We start from the raw sequence: 23,533 nt of genomic DNA on the forward strand, positions 1-23,533 counted from the left end.
CCTGGATGTTGTGTTGAGGGATATGATTTAACTGGGAAGTATTGGTGATGGTTGGACCGGATGATCTTCTAGGTCTTTTCCAACCTTGATAATTCCGTGATTCTGTGGTAAGTACCACATCATTTTTACAATACATACCAACCACGGAAGGCGGCCCTACTGCAGCCTGAGTCCTACGTCTCAGAGTTTCTTCATTGGAAAAGCTGAATTTATTGCTCCTTATCGCCTTTGTAGCCCTCACTTGACGGAAGGCGGTCGCGGCCCCTTTAAGGCCGCCTCGTACCACGTGCCTCCGGAGCCGGAAGTGCCGGCGGAGACGGCCCAGGCCCCGCGGAGGCGCCGCGCTCCGTCCGCCATGAGCCGCCCGCCGGCTCTGCAGGCGCAGACCTGCGGCCCCTGGGAGATGAAGGAGCGCCTCGGTACCGGCGGCTTCGGCAACGTCATCCGCTGGCACAACAAGGTAGGAGGCGGCCCGTCCCGTCCCGCTCCGCCGGGCCCGGCCCGACCGGCGCTCAGCCGACCCCGCGCTGTGTCCGCAGGAGACCGGCGAGCAGGTGGCCATCAAGCAGTGCCGGCAGGAGCTGAGCCCGAGGAACCGGGAGCGCTGGTCCCTGGAGATACAGATCATGAAGAGGTGAGGCAGATAAATAGAGATCGTGAAGAGGTGAGGGACATAGAGATCGTGAGGAGGTGATGGGGAGCAGCGGGGCCTGGCGCTGCGGGACGGGCCGAGTGGAGCCCAACGCCCCCGCGCTGCCGGGCCCGGCCCTGATGGGCGCGTTATAGAATGACAGAATGACTCGGGTTGGCAGGGACCTCAAGGATCATGTAGTTCCAAACCCCCCTGCCTGGCAGGGCCACCGAACATACACATTTACTAGATCAGGTTGCCCAGGAGACCCCATAGATCCCCATAGAGACACCATAGACCCCATAGAGACTCCATAGATCAGGTTGCCCATGGCCCCGTCCAACCTGGTCTTGAACACCTCCAAGGACGGAGCATCCACAACCTCCCTGGGCAGCCTGTTCCAGGGCCTAACCACGCTCCTATGAAGAACTTCCCCCTAACATCCAACCTAAATCTTCCCTCTTTTAACTTAAAACCATTTCCCCTAGTCCTGCTATTGTCAGCCCTTTCCAAGAGTTTACTCCCCTCCTGGGAGTAAGTTCCCTTCAGGTATTGAAAGGCTGCAATGAGGTCACCCCGCAACCTTCTCTTCTCCAGGCTGAACAAACCCAACTCCCTCAGCCTGTCCTCACAGGGGCATAGGCGTTATAGTAATGGCTGCACTGAGGTACGGGCAGGAGGGGCGGCTGGTCCGGCATGGAGCGAGGACGTGCTGAAGGTCTTTGTTATTCCTGAGAGCTTCGGGTCTAAGGCTTTCCTCGTAGCAGCTCTGCTGTGTTAGCATCTGCACAGGGCTGTGCTGTGGGGTTCTGGGTTGGTTAACACGGGGTGTTGGGTTGATTAGCTCTTGCTAAACAACTTGCTGGGGGGTGATACCGGCCCGGCGGGGCATTGAGCTCGTCCTGTAGCTCCATGTCACACCTGTGATACATCTGTGGCACACATAGGGTGTGCAAAGAGCTGGAATGAGTTTGTAGGCCTGTGAGGGATGGATAAATTGCAGGCTGTTAGAGCTGACTTTCAGTTTCTAAAAGCATTAATGGCCTTATAGGACTTAATGTGACAACCATGACTGTGTGAGGCTGTGCAGGTGTGGTTCTGGTGCGGTGTCCATTTGCCTTATTTCTGTTTCTCAGGCTGAACCATCCCAATGTGGTGGCTGCCCGTGATGTTCCTGAGGGAATGCAGAAGCTTGCACCGAATGATTTGCCATTGCTGGCCATGGAGTACTGCCAGGGTGGGGACCTCCGCAAGGTGAGCTCACCAGGTGCTCCTGTGAGGTGCCAGTCATTCACTCACTGTCCTCTCCTTCCCAGTGAGATGGGGGAGAGAACTGAAAGACAAAAGTGGGACTCGGTGGGTTGAGATAAAAACTATTTACTGAGTCAGAGAATAGATCATTATTATGACAAATAAGCCTGGAAGAGCCGGCCCTCAGCCCCTCATATCCTGTTCACCATCAGTTTGAGTCAGCTGTCCTAATCCTGTTCCCTCCTAGTAACTTGGGCCTTTGCTGAGAATGGCCCTTATGCTGTGCAGTACTGCTTAGCAGCAGCTATAAACGTTGGTGTGTATCAGCATTGTTTTTCTTATAGAACCAATACACGGTGTCATGCCCTGCACTCTGAAGAACGCAGTACTGTCCCAGCTGCAGCTGAGACAGGTGGTGGTGGTGAAAGGTTAAAAGCTGGATTAGCTTCCCAGCGGAATGGAACCTAGGGGCTTCTTTTTAGGAGTTTCTCTTTAAAGCATATTTTCATGTTCTGATGCTTCCTAATTCTTTATGTGATACCAAGAGGATTTTACACGTTAGTCCTTGATAAAGTTCTGAAAATCTCTAGTGCTTTCTGAGGCTTTTGACTTTTATTTGTCTGCAAGTAACAATGCAGCAATTTTGCATGTAGAAGATGAGAGCATGTGTGAAGGATATGCAACAGGATTTGGAGCACGTCCAAGACCATTGTAGCTCAAGGTGCAGGCCCTGTCTGTAATAGGAAAAAAATACAGTTACTAGTGCTGCTTCTTATCTTACTGCTTTTTTAAACCTTCGCTATAACCTGCCCATAGATGAGACCTGTAACTTACAGCTGACTTTGCTATAACCTGCCCATAGATGAGACCTGTAACTTACAGCTGACAGTGCTATAACCTGCCCATAGATGAGACCTGTAACTTACAGCTGACAGTGGAGCTGGTATTGCTAGGCTCCAGGGGAAATGCTTATGAAGGACCCAGCAAAGTTGCAGTAACACTGACTTTCCACTCTCCCTTTCTCATCCTATGGATGCACTGAGGCTTGAAGCCCTAATTATTGCTAGGAGAGGTCCCAGCTCCATGGTTTTGTCTGTAAAAAAACAAACAAATAAAAAAAAACTTAATTGTTCATGCCTGAACATCTTGTGTTTTGAGAATACGTGGGACTGCGATCCTTCAATGGGATATAGGGTGGAGAAGCTGTCATTTTGGTGTTTTCTTGCAGTACCTGAATCAGCTGGAGAATTGCTGTGGTTTGCGGGAAGAAGCCATTCTCATCTTACTGTCTGATATTGGTAAGTGATGGCAATATCTTCACAAGCCCGAGCTACACAAGTGTAGAATCACTGCTGATTAATCAGAGGTTCAGGCTGCGATTACCAATTTCCCATACAAAGATGAGGTTTTTATCTTGTCTAGGTAGAATTTCCTAGTTTTGGGGTTGCAGTGGCTCTGTGTGAAAATTTGGGAAATTCTCATGAATCTGAAAAATTTTGGGAGGCGAAATGGGTGGAGCACCACTTTATGAACAGAGCAGAACAAGATGTTTGGCTTTTGGATCCTGATTTAAGACTGTTGAAGAAATGGGCAAAGAAAAGCTCAGTATAGCCGTTCCTTCAGTGAAGACATGCATTTTATTTCTGCCAGCTGTTACAGTTCTTTTTCAGCCTTTAGTTGGGAATGGGTACAGAAAATGACTTGAAGAGAGGGGAATGTACTGTAACTGTTAAAGATGTCACTGCCAAGAGAACAAATTTGTGTCTGGATGTGTTTGACACTTTTTCCTCTTGCACTTGGAACTTTATTTTTCAGTCAGTGATCTTGTCCTTTGTACAAGATTCAGCTCAAACACCATGCTTGTACCACATAGAAGTGAAACTTTTGCAAGCTCATACTATGTACTTCCACATTCTTAGCAAGTGGCTCTTTGTGTCTCAGCCTCTGCTCTCAGGTACCTTCATGAGAACAGGATCATCCATAGAGACTTGAAACCAGAGAACATTGTGCTGCAGCAAGGAGAGCAAAGGGTAAGCAGTAATGTGGTGTCTGCCTACACAGACAAGTAAATGTAAGTGGAGAAGGTGCATGTGCTTGCTGCAGTTACAGTGGCGAACATGCAGAAGCAGTCAGCCTAGGGTAACAGCTCTCTCAGATCTGTGTGTCATTCAGCACCCTTCCTGTGTGTCTTTGAAGAGCTGAACTGTTTTTGTCTGTTGTACGTGTGCAGCAAAACTTGCCTCTAGTGTTCTTCTTTTGTTTTGTTTTTCAGTTAATACACAAAATCATTGACCTGGGATATGCTAAGGAGTTGGATCAGGGTAGCCTATGCACATCCTTTGTTGGGACACTGCAGTACTTGGTAAGGAAGGTATTCAGCTAGATGGGCATCTCCCACTTTGCTGTGGGACAAAGTTAATAGTGCAATTCAAGTTTGGACTGGGATGAAGTAATCATCTTGGTAGGGGGTGCGTTTGGGGTGCTGCAGCTGACAAAGATAACGTCTGCCCCGTTTCCCCCCTCTTTTGCCTTCCACCCCGATGGATTATCATAGTGTCTATGATAACACAGTGTATTGTATTTATGAGAAGCAGGAGTATTCTGTGAGATCTCAAAGCTCGTGAGAGGCAGTGTTTCAGCACAGCCATTAATGTGATACAAATGTTATTGAGCTCTTGAGGGACAGAGAGAACTGAGAGATGGATGGCTTTGACTTCTGCGTGTGTAAACTGTCTCAGGCTCCAGAGCTGCTGGAACAGCAGAAGTATACGGTTACAGTGGATTACTGGAGCTTTGGCACACTGGCTTTTGAATGCATTACAGGCTTCAGACCATTCCTACCCAACTGGCAGCCAGTACAATGGTGAGTGACCTTGGGCCAGGTGATAAAAAGAATGCATGCGGTGCCATTGTCCTGTCCATGGGAAGTAGAGGTGTGGTCCCTTGATTCTTTAGGGTAATATCCCTGTATTCCATACCCTTATGGAGATTGACTTCTTTTACTGGAGTTTGATCTGCTTGAGCAAGTTGAGCATTCCTTAGATTTCTCTTGGGAATCGGGACTGGCTTCTGCAGGGCAGGTAGCAGAAACTAAAGCAATGTCTTTGTTTTAACTGTAAAAGTTTGCTAACGTGTGTGCTGGGAAGGGCAAGTGATAACTTCACTGTTGTACTTGCTTGGAATTCATTAGGCACACGAAAGTGCGACAGAAGAGTGAGCTGGATATTGTTGTTTCAGAAGACTTATCTGGAGAAGTCAAATTTTCTAGCAGTTTACCCCGCCCAAACAATCTAAACAGGTGAGGACTAGAAATCTGTCGTGATCTGTTGTGACGTACTGAAATGAACTTCCTACTCAGAATGGACCACGTTTTATTTTATATGCTTTTCTGTAAATAAGTTGAGTGCTTGGCACAAACAGTGCTTGTGCACCTTATCAGATGTGTAGGTGTGTCTCCATTTCTCCTTCTAAAGAGCACATTTACACTTGGGAAAAGAAAATTGGTTCAGTTTTTCTGCAGAGACTTGTCCATGTCGTGATTATAGATGCACTTTCTTTTCTGATCCGTTCTTGCTTTGGTCCTTCAGTGTTTTGGCTGGGAAACTGGAGAAATGGCTGCAACTCATGTTAATGTGGCACCCACGGCAGAGAGGTACTGATCCTGTCTATGGGCCCAATGGGTGTTTCAAAGCTTTGGATGACATCTTGAATTTGAAGGTGAGCAATGCACCTGGGTTACTTTCCCAGCAAGCAGTTGAACCTAGTCCATGAGACAGAAGCCTTGAGTCATCAGCCTAGGAGGTGGAGCAGCACAGAATCTTACTTAGCAATGTGCTTTTCTCATGCTTCTGGGAGTAGCAAGTAGCTTCTGTATGTTCTTGATCCTGCATTCTGGCAAAGAACTCTGCTGAAAAAGCTGTTTAATTGGCACGTGAGCTCTTTTCCAGCTGATGAAAGATGAGGTCTTGAGCATATAATGTTATGAAGTAGCTGCAAAGTGACTTTTTGAACTTTGCATGTGCTTTGAAGCAGTTTATTGGTGGTCAGTGTCTCAGTCCAGAGATTTCTGCTCAAACATAACCGTTTGTTTTCAGCTGTTCTCATGTCATGCTGATCTCCTTTTAGTTACTGCATGTTTTGAACATGGTGACGGGAACTGTGCACACCTACCCTGTGACAGAGGAAGAGACCCTGCAAACAGTGAAGGCCAGGATCCAGGCAGATACAGGAATCCCAGAGCAGGATCAGGAGCTACTGCAGGAGGCTGGTCTTGCATTGTTTACTCAGAAGCATGCAGCTGATAGCAAAGTGAGTCTGGATATTCCCCTTCCTTGGCTGTTCTGCAAATTTGCAAGTGCAGCTCTTGGGACTACAGCACTCCCTGCTGTTCTGGTCATGTTCTTTCTTGGAGAAGAAGAGCATTTTGTTTGTGGTGTTACTGGTGTTTGCTGTTTTTGAGAGATCACTGTTGTGTCTTCTGTCTTTTGCAGGTGAATGATGCTGCAGCTGCAGACACAGACCTCCTCTTCCTCTTTGATAATCAGAAAGTTGCCTATGAGGCTCAGGTTGCCTTGCGACCTCATCCGGAAAGTGTTGACTATATCCGTAAGGACTTTCTCTAGTACAAATGTTCATGTTGAGAGGGCTGTCTGTATTCTGTAGTCTGTATCGTGGGCAAAGAGCAGAGAGAGATTTTGTATATTGGCACTAGAGAAGCAATAAAAGAGCCTGGCGTGGCATTTATTCAGCTTTTAAAAATAACTGAAGGAAGGAAGGGGAAGCTGCAAAGATGGTAGCCAGCTCTAAAGTTTGTAAGAGGTGGGGTCTTGGCTGCATGCCTTTCAAGGGAGTGATGTTTTAGTCTGTTTTGTCATGTGATAATGCTACTTTTAAGCTTCATACTGATTTCCCTCCACCCATTCTTCTGTTTCCAGTTCAGGATCCAAAGAAGAATCTGCACTTTTTCCAGCTGCGGAAAGTTTGGGGTCAGATCTGGCACACAATCAGGATGCTGAAAGAGGATTGTAACCGGCTGCAGCAGGGACAGCGAGCAGCCATGTACGGTGGCAGTCTTGCTGGAATACATATTTCTGCCTTTGCTCCCTGGTGAAAGTAAAAGGACGGGAGCAGGATCCTGTTAGAATGGGGAAGCCCGTGAGTGGAGCTGTTAACAACTAGAGAAAACCTGAGAATTGTGTTCTTTAGCACAGCTGTTTTTGTGCTCACTGCTATGCTCTGTTGTATCTACTTTTGTTATAAGTGGAGGCCTGCATTTGTAATAGAACATTCTTGTCCACGCAGGATGAATCTGCTGCGTTATAACAGTACTCTCTCAAAGATGAAGAATTCCATGGCCTCCCTTTCCCAGCAGCTGAAAGCAAAACTGGACTTCTTTAAAACAAGCATTCAGATTGATCTTGAGAAGTATAAAGAGCAGATTGAATTTGGAATTAGTGAGTACAGTATCTTGCATACGGATGTCTTTTGTAACACATGCAGTGTTTCCCTGTGTGAGTGTGAGAAAAGAAATTGTTCTTTTTTTCATTTCTGTAGCTTCTGAGAAGCTGCTCTTTGCCTGGAAAGAGATGGAGCAAGCTGTGGAACTTTGTGGTCGGGTATGTTCACAGAATCAAGGAATTGTAGGGGTTGAAAGGGAGCTCCAGAGATCGTTGTGTCCAACCCCCCTGCCAAAGCAGGTTCCCTACACCAGGTCACACAGCTCAGCATCCAGGCGGGTCTTGAATATCTCCAGAGATGGAGACTCCACCACCCCCCTGGGCAGCCTGTTCTAGTGCTCCGTCACCCTCACTGTAAAGAAGCTCTTGTGCACATTCGTGTGGAACTTCCTCTGCTCCAGTTTCTGGCCGTTTCCCCTTTTCCTGTCTCCACAAAGTGCTGAAAAGAGTCTGACCTCACCACTTTGCCCCCCACACCTCAGATATTTATAGACCTGGATCAGGTCCCCTCTCAGCCTTCTTTTCTCAAGGCTAAACAGACCCAGTTCACTTAGCCTTTCTTCATAGGGGAGATGCTTCAGGCCCTTCACCATCTTTGTGGCCCTCCGCTGGACTCTTTCCAAGAGATCCTAAATCTTCATCACTTATGCAAAGAAAGAGGTTATTTATTCCCCTTTGTTCTCCTTTAAATAGAAACTTACTGTGTCTGAGCTGACTCCATGCATCATGCTGCCTTGGTTTGCATTGCATTTTTTTTTTTTTCTCCTTTCACCAGTTTTTGCAAGGCCTTAGGGAGTGAGGGTGATCTTGCAGAAGGTGAGAGGAGATTTTGCACTCAGAGATCCAGCTAAACAAGCCTGGAGGTAGATTTTTAAGATAGCTGAAAGAAGCATTTGGGATAGTAGGTTAAACTGAGTAGTAAAGCAAATGATTTGATGATTGGACGTAAGACAATATAATCTCTGTAAGTACAACTAAGGACCCTTACTCCCAAGCAAGGAGTGAAAAGTAGCTTGTTGGATTAGTCTTATTCCGTGGCAACACTTGGTCTTCCCCTAGCTGAAGGATGTGGAACAGCAGAAGGACTGTCTGACAAGAGGCAGCTTCTGCATATGAACAAGTTTTGGTGAAAAGCAGAACTTGGGATGCCAGTACTGGCTGCATTTGTATGCCAAGGGTGGGGGGGGAGGGAGAAGAAACAATGATAGGTAGGATGAGAGAAGAAATCTGGAGTAGTGAATAAATAAGGAGGAAGCATTGCAGCCTGGAATCTAGTGCCATTTGTATTGTGAAGCCTGGTCCTTCAGTAGTGCTTCCTCACAGACCAAATTTATTAACTAAAAAAAAAAACCTGAGGAACTATTTTATTCCAGAGCACAGAGCTAATTTATTTGAAGTTAATTCACTCACTTGTGTTCACACTTGTCTTTGTCAAAGACTGTTTATTTCTTTGTTGACATATTTAGAAATATGAATGAGAAAGGAAGAATCAGTGAGTAGTAGTGTCTCTTAGTGTGTGTCTGCCCCGTTGCTCATGTGCTGCTCTGCTTCCAGGAGGATGATGTGGATCAGCTAGTAAAGAAAATGATGGCCCTGCAAACAGACATTGTGGACCTTCAGAGAAGCCCACTGGGTCGTAAACAAGGAGGAACACTGGAGGATTTGTAAGTTGCACTGTCTTCAATGTCAGATGTAGGAGTGTTGCCAGCAAAACTTAATTCCTTATTTACTCCAGGGTGATGAAATTGCTCTCTTAAATTATGGGGGACTTAAAAAATAAATAAATAAAATTAAAACCTAACAAGAAAAAGTTTGACTTCTCACCTGTTGATCTGAAATAGCAGAATATTATATAAGAGCTCTGAGTTTTTTAATTACTCATTCATGTTTTAGGTCCTAGAGAAATCTTTTGTGTTCTGTGCCTTTCTTCTAGGGAAGAGCAAGCTAGAGAGTTGTACCGGAGACTGAGGGAGAAGCCAAGAGGTAAAAGATACTTCATGGCAAGTTCAGCTTGCTTTCTGTGGGTTGCAACTCTGAAGGTGGAATAATCTGCATTGAGGAAACTTTCTCTGCCTTTTAGGCCTGCACTTACGTTAGCAGTACTGGACTCTTCTGGATTTGCCTATTTTGGAGAGGGGAGTCAGGGACTCAATTTTAAACCAGGCCAGCCTTGCTCTCTTGACATCTTCTGAGCTTTTCTTGGAACTTCTGGGCTCTTCTCAGAGCAAACTGTTTCTGCAAGCATATGCTTCATTTTCTGTGTAGGGAGCCTGAAAGACATGGCTGTTTGTTTAAACATCTGTACAGCCCCAAGGCAGTAGACCCACTCTACCAACTCTGCTTTCCAGTTCCCATCTCTTGGTGGCTAAAAGCCAGTGCACTTCATCCCACCCAAACATGCATGTCCTCTATATTTGGGATGTTTCAGGATTGAAGAAAAGGTGGGAACAAACCACTAAGAAGCTTCTCGCTGTAATAAAAGCCTACTTCTCTGTGTAATATTCTGACTCTTATTCCAGATCAGAGGACAAGTGGTGACAGCCAAGAAATTGTACGGTTGCTCTTACAGGCAATCCAGACCTTTGAAAAAAAAGTCCGAGTCATTTATGCTCAACTCAGGTGAGCTCTTTAGTTACCTTTCATTGACTATTGAGAAAACGTTTCCTCTTTCAGCAAGAGCTTCTGTTCCAGCACTATAAGAAACAGGTTTACCTTATAGGTCTTATAGGGGTTAAGAAACTTTCCCTACTGCAACTGACGATGTGTGATCTAATTCATTATTATTCATTTATTTTTGTAAAGTAAAACTGTAGTTTGCAAGCAGAAGGCGTTAGAATTGTTCCCCAGAGTGGAGAAAGTGATGAATCTGATGAATGAAGATGAAGAAACAGTTGTAAGACTTCAGGAGAAACGACAGAAAGAACTGTGGAACTTACTGAAAATTGCTTGTGTAAGTAAAATAAAAACTGTGTTGTTAAGATAGCAGCACACCCGAGTTACTGAAATAACAGTAAGTTTAGTACGTCCTATGGTTGTTTATCCTCATTACCCTGAGTTAGGATTAAAGATGATTTCTAGGCTGTCTTGTTGTCAGCTTTTGGAAATAAGCGGAAAGAATTGCAATTTCAATCTGCTGTCTTTTCAGAGTAAAGTACGTGGTCCTGTTAGTGGTAGTCCAGAGAGCATGAACACATCACGTCTTAATAGCCCTGGTCAGCTGCTGCTGCAGGTCCCTTCTGGAACCTACGCTTTACCAGAATCTGTCAGGAAAAGGTGAGGTGAAGGCTGGAATTCTGTTACTGCTGGTGTCAGCACCGTAAACTGATGTAGAAGCTTTCTTACGTTCCATGCTTAGTGTTCAGTTTCCAGTGTCAGTAGTTTTATCCACCCAATGGCTGGTGTTTGTTTGTTTGCTTGTTTCTTCTGGGGTTTGTGAATATTCCTTATGAACAACTGGAAATAATACTTAGCTGCATGCCCCCCACTTCAATAAATAGGGCTTGTTTTATCTGCACTTGTTGGGCTTACTTGCAGTGTACTGACAGCAGGAATTGTATTATTATGGAAGGTAATGAATGGCAGCAGGACTGTCGTGAAAGATTCTCTACCAAGCACTTGCATTTCTGGCTTGGTTAAAACAACAGGGTCCCTAATTAAAATGAGACCTTAGCTCATTTGTTTGTGTGTTGCTTCATGCTTTAGTTTATAGGCTGCTTTAAATGTTTTCTCTGGTGACAGTGGCTCCAATATAAGAACCCAATTCCAATTTGAACATGCTTCCTTTTCTCCCATGCCATCCCCAGATTTACTAATCTGGGGATGCCACTGACTTCCCCTGATGCAAAACAAGTTTAATAGCTGATTGCTAAAGGTTAATACTCTCCCAGTGCTGTGCATACCTTTGCAAAGTCATACCTTTGCAAAGTATTTCCTAGAGGAACTTCCATGGAAAATAATTGTCAAACACGCTCGTCTTTCAGCGAGGAGCTACTGCTGGAATCGCAGAAACTGTGTAGCCAACTAGAAAATGTGATGCATGACACAATGAAGGATCAGGAGCAGAGCTTTATGGTAAGATGCTTGATATTCTTGTACAAGTGTGGACTAGGGAAGCTTATTGCTTATAATTTCTATTTGTTTACCTTTGCCTACTCAGTAAGTGAAATGGTTCATAGATACCTGGAGCTGTGTGAAATGAAACCACTTGGTCTCCCATTTGAACTGCTGGCACGTTCCCTGCTTGCTGAGAGTGGGTGCCGTGTCTTTGGGCTCTTAAGTCACTTTGTGCCATGTTGTAAAGCATCTGGGATACTCAGACTTCCCATTCTTCGAAGGGCAGGGGCAGGTGGGGGAGGTACTTGGCTGTGGTATAAAAATACTGCAAAACTGCAGTTTGCAATTGGGATGGATCTCTGGTGGCTCCGCACTGGTGTGCAGGGATGCTTCCTTACTGCAGTATAGTACTGCTTTGCAAGTAAAATATCGAAGAAAATAGTTTGTGTTTTTTTCATTTAAATAAATGGTATCATTCATCATGAAACTATATTGACCAAGTTTATTGCAGTAGTTTTTCAGTCTTTGCATTCTCAAATACAAGCCAGCACTGAACTTTGTATTTCTAACTGTTCATACTGCAGGCTCTTGACTGGAGCTGGCTTCAGCTTCAGGTGGAAGAAAGAAGCAGTCCAGAACAAACCCATATGTAAAATCACCTCAGCTGCCTCTAAAGACATGCTACCTGAGTAAGCCAACTGTGATGATCTGCTGCTTCTAGAAGGGGAAGTGCCTCTTTTCACTGTTGCCTACTGATTGTGTGAGATACGTGGCACAGCTTCTGGTATCCACATCTCAGATACTCTTATTTCTGAAAGACGCAGTAGGAAATGCCCATCCTAACTGCTTGGAAAAAGTTCTTAACGGTGCCCTAAGACAGCAGATATTCTTACTGTACAACATGATGTTTCTTCCTTTAGGCACCACATGTGGTTCTCCTACTTTTCAGGCTTTCTGATGACAAATGGACAATGCACGCAGTCAGCTTGCACTGTCACTGGTATATGACACCTTCCTAATACACCTGAACTGTGAACACATTTCCTTAGCTTTGCTGATTTGCACTTTTTTTCTTAAATGTAACAGTTACAATTACTTAATACTTGTTTCCTGTATGGGAACGAAATGACCTAAAGTGTGAACTTTTTGTTTGTTAACATACTCAAAGCATTTTAATGAAAAAACTGATTTTACTGTATAGGCCTCTTAAATGTGAGGTAAAGATGTTAAGTTAAAGAGCACAGAAAAGCAAACTGTTAGATAAATGCTTTTTCCAGTTAAAATTTTAAAGCACTGCAGCCCTTCTCCTGCGAGGGAAGGCACTTCTTAGCCTAGAACAGAGAGAGGCTCAGTGGGGAATGTGATCAATGTATGTAAATACCTGAATGAAGATGGAATCAGGTTTTTGTTCTTCCAGCTGTGATTGGTTTATTTCATTCTGACATAAAAGGAAATTTTGCACAACAGCACGGATCACCTTTTTATAAAAGGGAGTGAAATACAGGACATGCAGTATACAGTACAATAAGGGGAAGAGGTGGAATATTCTTCTCCTTTTAAGAACCCATTTAGAATATGATAAACAAGTGAAACGTGGCACAAACATCAGAGCTTCCATATCTTCAAGTATCTTCTTGTAGAGGTGCTTGTACTCTCTGGACTCAGTGTTGCATTAAAAGCATACTTTGGAAGAAGCAGAAAGTTCACACTTCTTGAGACTTTAGTGTGATGTTAAGGCCAAAGCACACTGGGTTCACTTCACCTTCATCTTCCAGAGCACCAGCCATAGATGTACTTAGAATTGCATTAAGCTTCCAGCTCAAATCCCAGCCCAACTTTGTGACCTCCAGCACTGAAATTCTTGCCATCGATCAAGCCTGAGAGGGTCAGCTTTACACCTACAAAAGCAAGTAATGAGATCCTAATCTTCCCTTATAGTGTCCGTCCCCCTCCCAGTACCTGAGGTTCAGTGACGTGTCTCGGTTGCTATAGGAACTTAGGTGCATGCACAGACTTACTCCTATGCATCTGTGTAAGATTTCTAGATAATGTTTTTTTTTTTTTTCATCTATCTTTTCTACTCCAGAGATTAATATTAAAGTAGCACATAATGCTACCAGTTGAACTTACGTACCAGGTCGAAGAGCGAGAGTGTAACCAATCCCAATCAGGCTGGCATTATTTACTTTAGCCTGCAGGAAAGAAAAGAAATCACACCAATATGTAAATATTTAGACAATCATCCTGGTACTCCAGGAAGGCAGCTTACATGTTAATTTGTCCAGTTCCTTGTAGACTAACCCCTAATAGTGGCACATTGCAGTCTTCCTTCACACAACTTCCTGGTCAGTTAGACTACACTACTTGAATTCAAACTAACAGGCTTGAGTAACAGCTCTGATCTTTAAATCGTGACACATGTGAAGGTTATATATAAAGTGGTAACCTTGTTTTTAATATATAAATGAGCAAACAACAAACATATGAATATGGAAACTTTTTAAACTGACTTCTGAGCTGTTCATATTTTTAATTCTAACGGAATTATTCTGGAATTACTTAACAAAGTGCTTAGTATTACCATGCATTCAGTTACTTTTCTTTGCTGATGGGCATGTTTTCTCTCTGGGACATCTCTTCCCAGTGCTCAGCTTCCCCCTTTAGTTTCTCCCTTCGGGCCCTGGTATTCCTGCAAGACTTTACAGGTGTAAATATCAACACCTGTAGTTTCCTAGCTGAAACCTGAACACAACAGAAGCAATAGTTTGCTATCTACTGTAATTTCTTGGGAAGTAGCTGAAGCAACTATTTCACACCTCTGATTCTGAGCATTAAACAGAACTTGGAATACTCCTTCTTTAGAAAAATCCTTACCACAATGGAAGTCTTCTCGTCCATTTGGTACTTAGCAGCAATGCCGAAACGCGTGTTGTTACTGCCAGCAGTCCATGCAAGATTGACTGATGTCTCAACCTTGTCGTTAACCTTCTGATAAATAGACCCACCAAACTCTGTGCCATCATTCCTGTTTGTAAGAGATGTAAGCACATAAAGATTTGCCTCCTTGAGTAAACAGCAGCTCTTGAGATTAGCCCTTTTTTTCCCAAGTTATGTGATCATTATCTCAAAATGAACTGAGCATTCCATGGACCCATGGTCGTCTACTTCCTCGCTGGAACTCACAGCCACCTTCTGATGTTATTCAAAGCATGAATGCCGAATGTGTCATACATGGAGATTTCCCAACAGTCAAGACACAAGGTTTGAAAATCTGATAAAAATACCGTGTGTGTCTTAAAGAAAAGCCTGTGATAATGCATAAAGGGACAAAGGCAGCTGTGGGAATGATGAGACCAAAGCAGTGCTGTTGCACTGCATTTTCTACTGCTGCATTCAAAGATCAGCTGAGTGCCAAGGCTAGAACTGCAGTGAGGTGACTGCTGGAAACACTCAAGTATGATGCAGCAGACACCTCCTTCTTCCACCTTGGCTGTTTCTGAGACACAGGTTTTCTTCTCAGAAGGGGAAGGACATTACAGCTTAACTGAAGACTCTTACTGCCAATACAGAAATTGCAGCTTACGGATTTCATTTTAAGTTAACAGTATAAAGTGCCTTTTTACTGCTATTCTGTGCAGACAGAAATAAAATTACCCCGAATCACAGCTGAAAGTTGAAAAGTTGGTTCTCTGCTGTAATTGTACTGAAGATGGAATCACCAAATGTGAATTACTTTGAGACAAATCAGCATCCTCCTTTATCCTATCCCTTCCTCACGACTGATCAGTTTGGTTTCCCCAAGAATGTTTTTCCGAGGGTAAATCCATACTTACACGTTAGTGTGCAGCTGAAAGTCTCCTGCCTTATATCCCAAGGCAAAGTTGTTTTGTGAAAGCTTAGATTTGGCTGTATCAAAAGCCATCTGATAGCCAGCAAGCCAACCTTCATAACCCAGCACTGCCCAGCCATAAATGGTTGGTCCAGAGAGATCAATGTCTATATTGCAGCCTAGATTTACATATTCTCTTTTGTAGGAAGTCTTCAATTTTCCACTCTTCTTCCTGAAGAGAAACATGCCATTTTATTCCTGGTGGTGTATAACAGAATTAGTTCTAGTGCCATATGCACATCCCTAAAGGCTAGTTAATTAAATGAAGGTAATGCCTACTCAACCAGGTATCACTAATCTATATATTTTGGTCGTGCTTCTTTCACCATCTCAAGATACTTAAAATCATCAAGAAGTTTACAGAAAATAATTAAGGGATTTTTTTTTTTTTTTTTTTTTAATTTCCCAGAAACCATCAGTTTTCAAATCTTGTTGATCACAAACAAGTGCAGTGTTCCATGGTATCATCTGTTTCAGCACCAACAGTGACATCTCACAATGATATCTGGCCTTGCTGTCTTTGATTGTCTTTGGCCATTCATTTGTCTCCCATGATCCTAACCTGGTCACATGCAGTGCCTGCTCTCCTTCCATCTCCACTGCAGGATACCACTCCTCTACCAAAAACACATTTCCTCATCTTCCATGCATAGCCTATTTGGTCAGCCTTCTCGTGTCTTTCTCTCAATGTGTCCTTCTGCTCATCTTGCTATCACTTCATAGTTAACAAAACTGAAAAAAATAATATATCACCTCCCCCATCCTCTCCCCAGCCTTGTTTATGTTTCTCACTGAAGACACAGCAGGATGCTGTGCTGCCCATTAGTCAAACCTAGACCCAGGGGCTCATTTTTTAACTCCTTTTCTATTTCCTTATATTCAGTTAATACTTTCAACACCAACTGCTTTGTTATGCTGACTCCAACAACAGACAAATACCAGTTAATTATTTACGAAGCAGTCTCAGGCTTCATCTACAGACATATACACCTGTATATGCACCTCTCCTCTGCTCTACTGTTAACCAAAAGAAATCAATAATAATAGAAGACAAAAATATGTTATTGCACTGCTCATCATAATATGTCATTCTCCTTCCTCATTCAGTTGTGCAGAGCCATACGCCCACAAGCTTTAGGAAAAACAGTACTTTGTCCCGTGTTCCTAAGGCACCGAGTGGACAGCAGATGGACCACAAACACCATCACAAAGACAGTGCAAGTTAGTGAATGTAAAACAGAACTGTTTGAGAGGACAGTTAGAGAAATGGAATAACTACACCACAATGAAAAATCTGCAGTGGCCAAAAAGATGAAAAATCAATTTTAGCACATTCTTCAGAGCCCACTGCCTTCAAAGTGCTCTGCAATGCCTGTAGAACAGGAATTTCCTGCTGCAGTATTTGAATATGACCATTCAGTGACAGTGCATGTTGAGCATTTACGCAAAGAATCATACAAGGACTTCTAATCAAAAGGTAGAGACAATTCTAGGGCTTCCCGGGTTAAAGTAATAGAAAATATTTACCCTGTGTTTGGTACAAATATAGTGTCAAAAGCAACCTTCAATCCTTCAGCCAACTGTTAAGAAAAACAGAGAAGTCTTTTACAGCTCTGTCAAAACGTGGTTTTGATACTATGGCACTACTTCAGGTCTTAGGAGATGACACAACATGAAGGGCAAATCTCACACGTTTTTACAATGACATCTGTAGATGCTGTATGCTAAGAGCTGTCTAACCTCATTCTGAGCTGATCAGCATTTTCCATTTTAATGTACCGGTTAAAGTACAAAGTCATAACTACAAAGGGAGATGGACATACACAGTGGAGGGCACCACAGAGCTTCTATTACCTTTGGCGCTGCTACTTAATGCTGCCGCACTCTGTAAGAAGCATAAAGCTGCTAACTTAGGAAAGGAGTTACTTATTTTAAGAGTGGTACTTAGAAACCATTTGCTTAAGCAACCCCAAGCTGTAAACGCTCATCTTGCTCTTCAACCTCACAAAACATGTTCAGTCTGAAGGCAAACTTACAGCTTTCTGCATTAAAACATTAAAATTTAGCATAAGTACTTCAGGTAGTTTTGCTTCAGTGCCTTCTGTTCCACTCAATACTACTTTCTCATACCAACTGCAGAAACATTTTCAGAGTATTGACTTCCTCTTACCTGATCCTCTATGGAAACTTCTGTTCCCAAAGTGTTGTCTGTGTTCCACTTCTGAATGAACGTGAGTCCATAGTCTTTGATCTTATACTTGGTTTCTAGATTACCCAAAGCCTTGCCTGTGTCTGTACTGGAAGAACCACCTGCAGTAAATTCCTGCCAAGAGGACAACATGAGTTTAATCACTCTGGATACTTTGTCTGCTTGTCAAATGCAAGCACGCAAACACTCACTAACTTCAGGCCTTTCAACAGAACACTCCTCCCTATCCACAAGTAAAATAGTCATTTTTGCATCTCAAAACGCACACTCCTTTTAGCATCTCTGTTCTGAATATGTCCTTTACTAAGATGTGCTGATATAGCCCTGGAGCTTTCTTAGGCCCCAGTACACAAAGCCATGGCACCTCATTCCCCTGTACCCCTCCTTGATCTTTTGTCACGTTTTTTTCCTAAATTATTCACCAACATTCCCCCTAAGCTCCCCACCAAAAAGCAGAAAACCTTTGCTATCTTTTACTGTTCCAAAGCTGGAATTGTTATTCCAACATTCTTCAACTTGTTCTATATTTCACATAGATTCACTGCCCCATAGCCACGTACAAGAAGATATTCATCTGAAATACAAAGCTGCTTGGATCCTTTGATTTTTCTTCATCAAATTCTCCACGCTGTTTTCAAACACCCCGTCCTATGCTATTTGAGCAGCTCCTACACATCAGAGCTTCTTGTTAAGGGCCACAAAATCTCAATAAATACATTTCTTCTGAAAATAACTTTAAGATGGCCTACTTAGTGTTTAATGTACAGAGCATAAAGCAAAGAGCAGGAAGTCCAAGGCAGTAAGCCAGCACACAGCCATATGAGCATACATTCCTAGCACACCATGAAGAAAAGATGACATATACTCACAGAATCACAGAATGACCCGGGTTGGAAGGGACCTCAAGGATCATGTAGTTCCAACCCCCCTGCCTAGCAGGGCCACCAAACATACACCTTTACTAGACCAGGTTGCCCAGGGCCCTGTCCAACCTGGTCTTGAACACCTCCAAGGACGGGGCATCCACAACCTCCCTGGGCAGCCTGTTCCAGGGCCTAACCACTCTCCTAGTGAAGAACTTCCCCCTAACATCCAACCTAAATCCTCCCTCTTTTAACTTAAAACCATTTCCCCATGTCCTGCTATTGTCAGCCCTTTCCAAGAGTTTACTCCCCTCCCGGGAGTAAGTTCCCTTCAGGTATTGAAAGGCTGCAATGAGGTCACCCCGCAACCTTCTCTTCTCCAGGCTGAACAAACCCAACTCCCTCAGCCTGTCCTCATAGGGGAGGTGCTCCAGCCCCCTGATCATCTTCCTGTCCCTCCTCTGGACCCTTTCCAAAATCTCCATGTCTTTCTTGTACTGAGGGCTCCACACCTGGACACGGTACAACAGATGGGGCCTCACAAGAGCCGAGTAGAGAGGGACGATCACCTCCCTATCCCTGCTGATCATATCTCTCCTGATGGAGCCCAGGATCCCATTTGCTTTCCGAGCTGCCAGAGCGCACTGCTGGCTCATGTTGAGTCTCTCGTCCATCAGGACCCCCAGGTCCTCCTCTGCCGAGCTCCTCTCAAGGACCGCTCCTCCCAGCCTGTACAGGTGCCTGGGGTTCTTCCAGCCCAAGTGCAAAACCTTGCACTTTGCCGTGTTGAACCTCATTAGGTTCACCTGAGCCGCACTACTACAATAGCACAGAAATTTTATGGTGTATCTGGCCACCTTGTGAAAACACAGAACGTAAGTCGGGATGCACAACTATCCTTCAAGATCAATTCACTACAAACCATTCTAACATCACTTCCACAAACTCAGTGTAAAGACACTGAATCTGCATCAGTTTGATTCTCAGATCAAGCAAAAGGAAGGTTGTGAAAGTTTTTTGTTTTTTTTTTTAACATATAAAGGACAACCATCTCCCACAACCGAATCTGTTTCTGAAAGCAGAAAGCACACAGTTAACATCTACTGCCATCAACCCAACTTTCTGAACCAGTCTTCTCATCAGGCCATTTCACGCAGCAGCATTACTTGGATTATCTGTAGCTGAAAACCAAACTCATTCTGGCTTTGTATCCCATTCCAGCCTGACTCAGCAGTCAAGCTCAGCTTCTCATTGACCTTTCAGTTCACAATGGCTGTTTCCTCAAGAACATGATGTACTTACCACATTTCACAGATTACAAACAGCTGTAACCTGTGAAACAGTTACAACCAACAGAAAACAACAATGGCACTGTCCACACCCACATGAAAGAAGAAAAACAACAAAACATTTATGTATTGAAATGGAGATAATGTTAATTCCCAAGTATGAATTCAATTCCATGCTTTGTACCCAACCTCTTTTCAATCCTCAAAGCCCCATATGGCAGCGGAATGCTCATTAGTAACACCACTGAGCATAAAACCTTTAGCAGCAAACATACCATTAGCATACCTATCTCGATTTCCTCCTGATGTTATTACAGTGCTCTTATCTCAGATCGCCAGAGATGACAAATGACTTCACATGCAGGCAACATACAGAAGATTAAGCGCTATGGACACAAGGCAAAGTTCATGGCACAGATTGCACTGCTCAAAACCACCAGGCAGATGAATGGTAAGCACCACAAAAATGTCAACGACAAAAGAATCAAAAGCCAACATGCCAAAATAGTCACTATTCTTACCAGCTGAAAAGGATCCAACACGAAATTTGCATGGAGAAGGAAAAACCCATTTTAAAAACTTATATCAGTTGGCATGTTCTGCCATGTACAGAGTGTAAGGAACTATTACTGATTTAGCTGAGAATCATAACTCTGTGGCAGGAAAACTACAAATATTCAGAGATGTCATAAACTAACAGCAGTTGTAGATCCTCGGCCTCATCTGCTGAGTGCACGATGCAAGTAATCTATCAAGAGCTCAGGTGAGACATCATGAAATAGTACCAAAGAAATGAAAGTGACTTGCACCATTTATGTGATAAGAATGCAAGAGAGGGAGGGAGGCTAAAGCAAATATGGTTAAAAGCACCTGAAAAGCAGCATAAACCTGTCAATTGGAGAGCAGCAATAAGAGCTGGCACTCAAAGTTGAGACTCACTATAAGAATTAGCTTAGCCAGTATAAAATATGTATGACTGTGGGTAAAGGCCAAAATTATGAAAGCAATTTCTTGTTTTGGCAGCTTTACTGTGAAATCACAGAACCACAGAATGACTTGGGCAGGAAGGGACCTTAAAGACCATCCATTTCCAAACCCCCTGCCTTGACGAGTGTTGCCACCCATGTCAGGCTGCTGGAGATATTCAAAACCTGCCTGGATGCTTCCAGCTGCAACCTCCTCTGCCAGCAGCCTCCTTTAGCAGGGGGTTGTTCTGAATGATCTCCTGACGTCCCTATAATTCTGCCATTCTGTAGCAATCTGTGTGCACCAAAGGGAAAGAAGTACCACTACATCAATTCCACATCCCACTGTAGAAACAAACTGGGGATAGTCATCCTCAAATAAGAAGCAGAAGATTGAATCAACATGTGCTGGCAGGTTACTGCCACCAGTTCAGGAGCTTGCCCTTGCTGGGGATGGTGAAAGCCCCCAGTACTTACCACCCCACTTGAAGACTTGGTCTTCAACTCCAACTTGACCATCCCAAATCCTGAAAACAGAACAGCATATACCATCTGTTTCACTGCAGTATACAAGCAAGACTTATTTGCTACACAACCAAAGTGCAACAAATGGAGAACACTGGCTAGAAACAGCCTATTTTCATATTTCAACAGATGTTGCTATTACTGATGAATGACCAAAGAAGCTACGACAATTCAGAGTGGCTGGGCTCATAATTTCTGGTTTTAACAGCCAGAATTTACCAATAAATGTCATAAGATATACCTGTTCTTCGTTTCTGGCCAGGCTTAACATCCATCATTTGGTATCTCTGCTATCTTGGGACCAATCAATACTGTTACCATTTCCTCTGAGTAACAAAATTCACTTTCAAACCTCTGGTTCCAAGGGAGGAATTCTCCTCTAAGAGGAAAATTCTCCCCATCCCTCTGTTGAATTCCCATCATAAGGAATCAAATGGAACTCTGATATAGGAATGACTTTGTTGTGGTTCTCAAGTTGCCTAAGACAAAAGAGAAACATGGAAGCTCAGTCATGTTACTTACCATAACCCTTATTGAATACATCCCTGGCAGCCTTTCCCAAGTCGCTGTATGATGGTGGGGCAGCCATTGGATCTGAAACAGAATGGAAGTGCCAAAAATCTTAAATTTAAACAGCACAAAATCTAACCTATGTCCAAAGCATTTATAGACCTCTATGAGCAGGTACCCTCTGTGTGCCTCACTGATAAGGAACCACAAGCTGGAATCATTTCTAAGCTGTGCATGTACATCCAACAGCACCTTCTAACACACGCTGCTGCTGTGACTTAAATGGACAACAAAACCCAAAGGGAGGCATGTAAAACTATGGCCTTTCTTAAAGGAATTTCACAGCAGAACGTCCAGCTTAGAAAACAAGACAAGACACAAAAAGAAGCGTGGAGACTCTTCTCCAGTAGGAAATTAAACTACTGACACAACTGTGGGCCTGGAGGATTTACAGCAAGCAGAGTGCCTGCAGCTCCCTCCTCTGATGTAATCACAGAATTATCCAGGTTGGAAAAGACCTAGAAGATCATCTAGCCCAATACTTCCCGGCTAAATCATATTCATCAACACAACATCCAGACGTTTCTTGAACACTCCCATGGTCGGTGACTCCACCACCTCCCTGGGCAGTGCATTCCAATGCCTGACTACTCTTTCCAAAAAGTAATACTTCCTAATGTTCAGCCTGAATCTCCCCTGGCGCAGCTTAAAACCATTCCCTCTAGTTCTATCATCGATTACACGAGAGAAGAGGCCGAGCCCCAGCTCACTACAACCCCCCTTCAGGAAGTTATAGAGAGCAATGAGGTCTCCCCTGAGCCTCCTCTTCTCCAGGCTGAACAATCCCAGCTCCCTCAGCCGCTCCTCATACGGCCTGTGCTCCAGACCCCTCACCAGCTTTGTTTCCCTCCTCTGAACACGTTCCAGGGCCTCAATGTCTTTCTTGCAGTGAGGGGCCCAAACCTGAACACAGCACTCGAGCTGCGGCCGCACCGATGCCGATTAATAAGCACTAAACGCGGCCGCTGCTCAAACCACCTTCCTGTCCAAACCGGAGGGATCAAAATGAGTCGCTAAACCGGTGAAAAACACCCGTTATGGGCAGAACGCAGCGCGAGGAGCGACGGGCCGCGCCCTCACGGCCTCCCGTCCCACCGACACCACAGCCAGCCCCTACCCAACCAAGGGACTATGGGCCGCAACGACCACAGCTCCAGCTCCGGACCGGCCCCGCAGCCCTACCGCGCCCTGCCGGCCGGACCGCGCTGCGAAACGCTCTGCGTGCGGAAGCCGAAGCGCTGCTGGGTGCGCATGCGCAGCGAGAGGGGGGCGCAGGCGCGGAGGTCGGCATGCGTAGAGCTCCGCATGCGCAGAGCGGTGACGCGCTCCGCACGCGTAGAGCCCCGGCTTTTCTACGCATGCGTAGAGCCGCTCCCGCAGCCGGTAAATCATATCATAGTATGTGCCCCGGTGGAGCAAGTGGTAGGAATGCCGCATTGCAACACCGGAGACCTGGGTTCGAATCCCCCCTGTGGCGCAAGTGGTAGAAGTGCCGCTCTGCTACACAGAGGCTCGAATCCCGGGGGTTGGACTCGGTGATCTCTAAGGTCCCTTCCAACCCGCACGAGACTATGAGACTATAGTAAATATAGTAAATGCGTTTCTACTACCAGGCTTCATACAAAAGAAAAGCAAGAGTACAGGTGTATAATCACGGTCAGCTACTAAAAGCCTTTGTTAGTTGGCTGCAGTCACAGCAGGTGGATGTGCTTTTAGAGTAACAGCCAAATCAGACCTTGCTTGGGCTTTACTGCTCCAGGTTTCTGGAACCTTCAGGTTTAAGAAGGAAACCACACCTTACAGCAAAACAGCATCTGCACCTTCATCAGGAA

At 44.4% G+C, this 23,533-nt stretch overlaps 2 protein-coding genes across 5 annotated transcripts; one reads left to right on the forward strand and one right to left on the reverse strand.

Moving 5' to 3' along the window:
* The first annotated feature begins 293 nt into the window (after window positions 1–293).
* IKBKB (inhibitor of nuclear factor kappa B kinase subunit beta) lies at window positions 294–12,807 on the forward strand. Its single transcript, XM_015883093.2, has 21 exons — window positions 294–460; window positions 540–634; window positions 1,768–1,885; window positions 3,111–3,180; window positions 3,824–3,912; window positions 4,155–4,244; window positions 4,621–4,745; window positions 5,073–5,180; window positions 5,470–5,599; window positions 6,008–6,190; window positions 6,373–6,487; window positions 6,817–6,940; window positions 7,184–7,335; window positions 7,436–7,497; window positions 8,893–9,002; window positions 9,272–9,321; window positions 9,858–9,957; window positions 10,141–10,288; window positions 10,484–10,611; window positions 11,319–11,409; window positions 11,976–12,807. The coding sequence occupies exons 1-21, from the start codon at window positions 356–358 to the stop codon at window positions 12,042–12,044; spliced, it is 2,262 nt and encodes a 753-aa protein (XP_015738579.1). The 5' UTR covers window positions 294–355; the 3' UTR covers window positions 12,045–12,807.
* On the reverse strand, window positions 12,794–23,014 carry VDAC3 (voltage dependent anion channel 3). 4 transcript variants are annotated; one of them, XM_015883099.2, is made up of 10 exons: window positions 22,884–23,014; window positions 21,654–21,725; window positions 21,084–21,133; window positions 20,163–20,165; window positions 17,451–17,603; window positions 16,808–16,860; window positions 15,225–15,452; window positions 14,266–14,416; window positions 13,526–13,583; window positions 12,794–13,289 (listed from the first exon to the last, which is right to left on the reverse strand). In XM_015883099.2, the coding sequence occupies exons 1-10, from the start codon at window positions 22,990–22,992 to the stop codon at window positions 13,198–13,200; spliced, it is 969 nt and encodes a 322-aa protein (XP_015738585.1). In that variant the 5' UTR covers window positions 22,993–23,014; the 3' UTR covers window positions 12,794–13,197. The 4 variants fall into 4 exon arrangements, with proteins under 4 accessions (XP_015738585.1, XP_015738587.1, XP_015738588.1 ...); XM_015883101.2 differs by having other exon boundaries at window positions 22,819–22,938; XM_015883102.2 differs by lacking the exon at window positions 22,884–23,014 and adding an exon at window positions 22,680–22,798.
* Between the last annotated feature and the right edge of the window lie 519 nt (window positions 23,015–23,533).

Source organism: Coturnix japonica, chromosome 22 (genome assembly GCF_001577835.2).
Source record: "Coturnix japonica isolate 7356 chromosome 22, Coturnix japonica 2.1, whole genome shotgun sequence".
In the NCBI taxonomy this organism is placed as follows: Eukaryota; Metazoa; Chordata; class Aves; order Galliformes; family Phasianidae; genus Coturnix; species Coturnix japonica.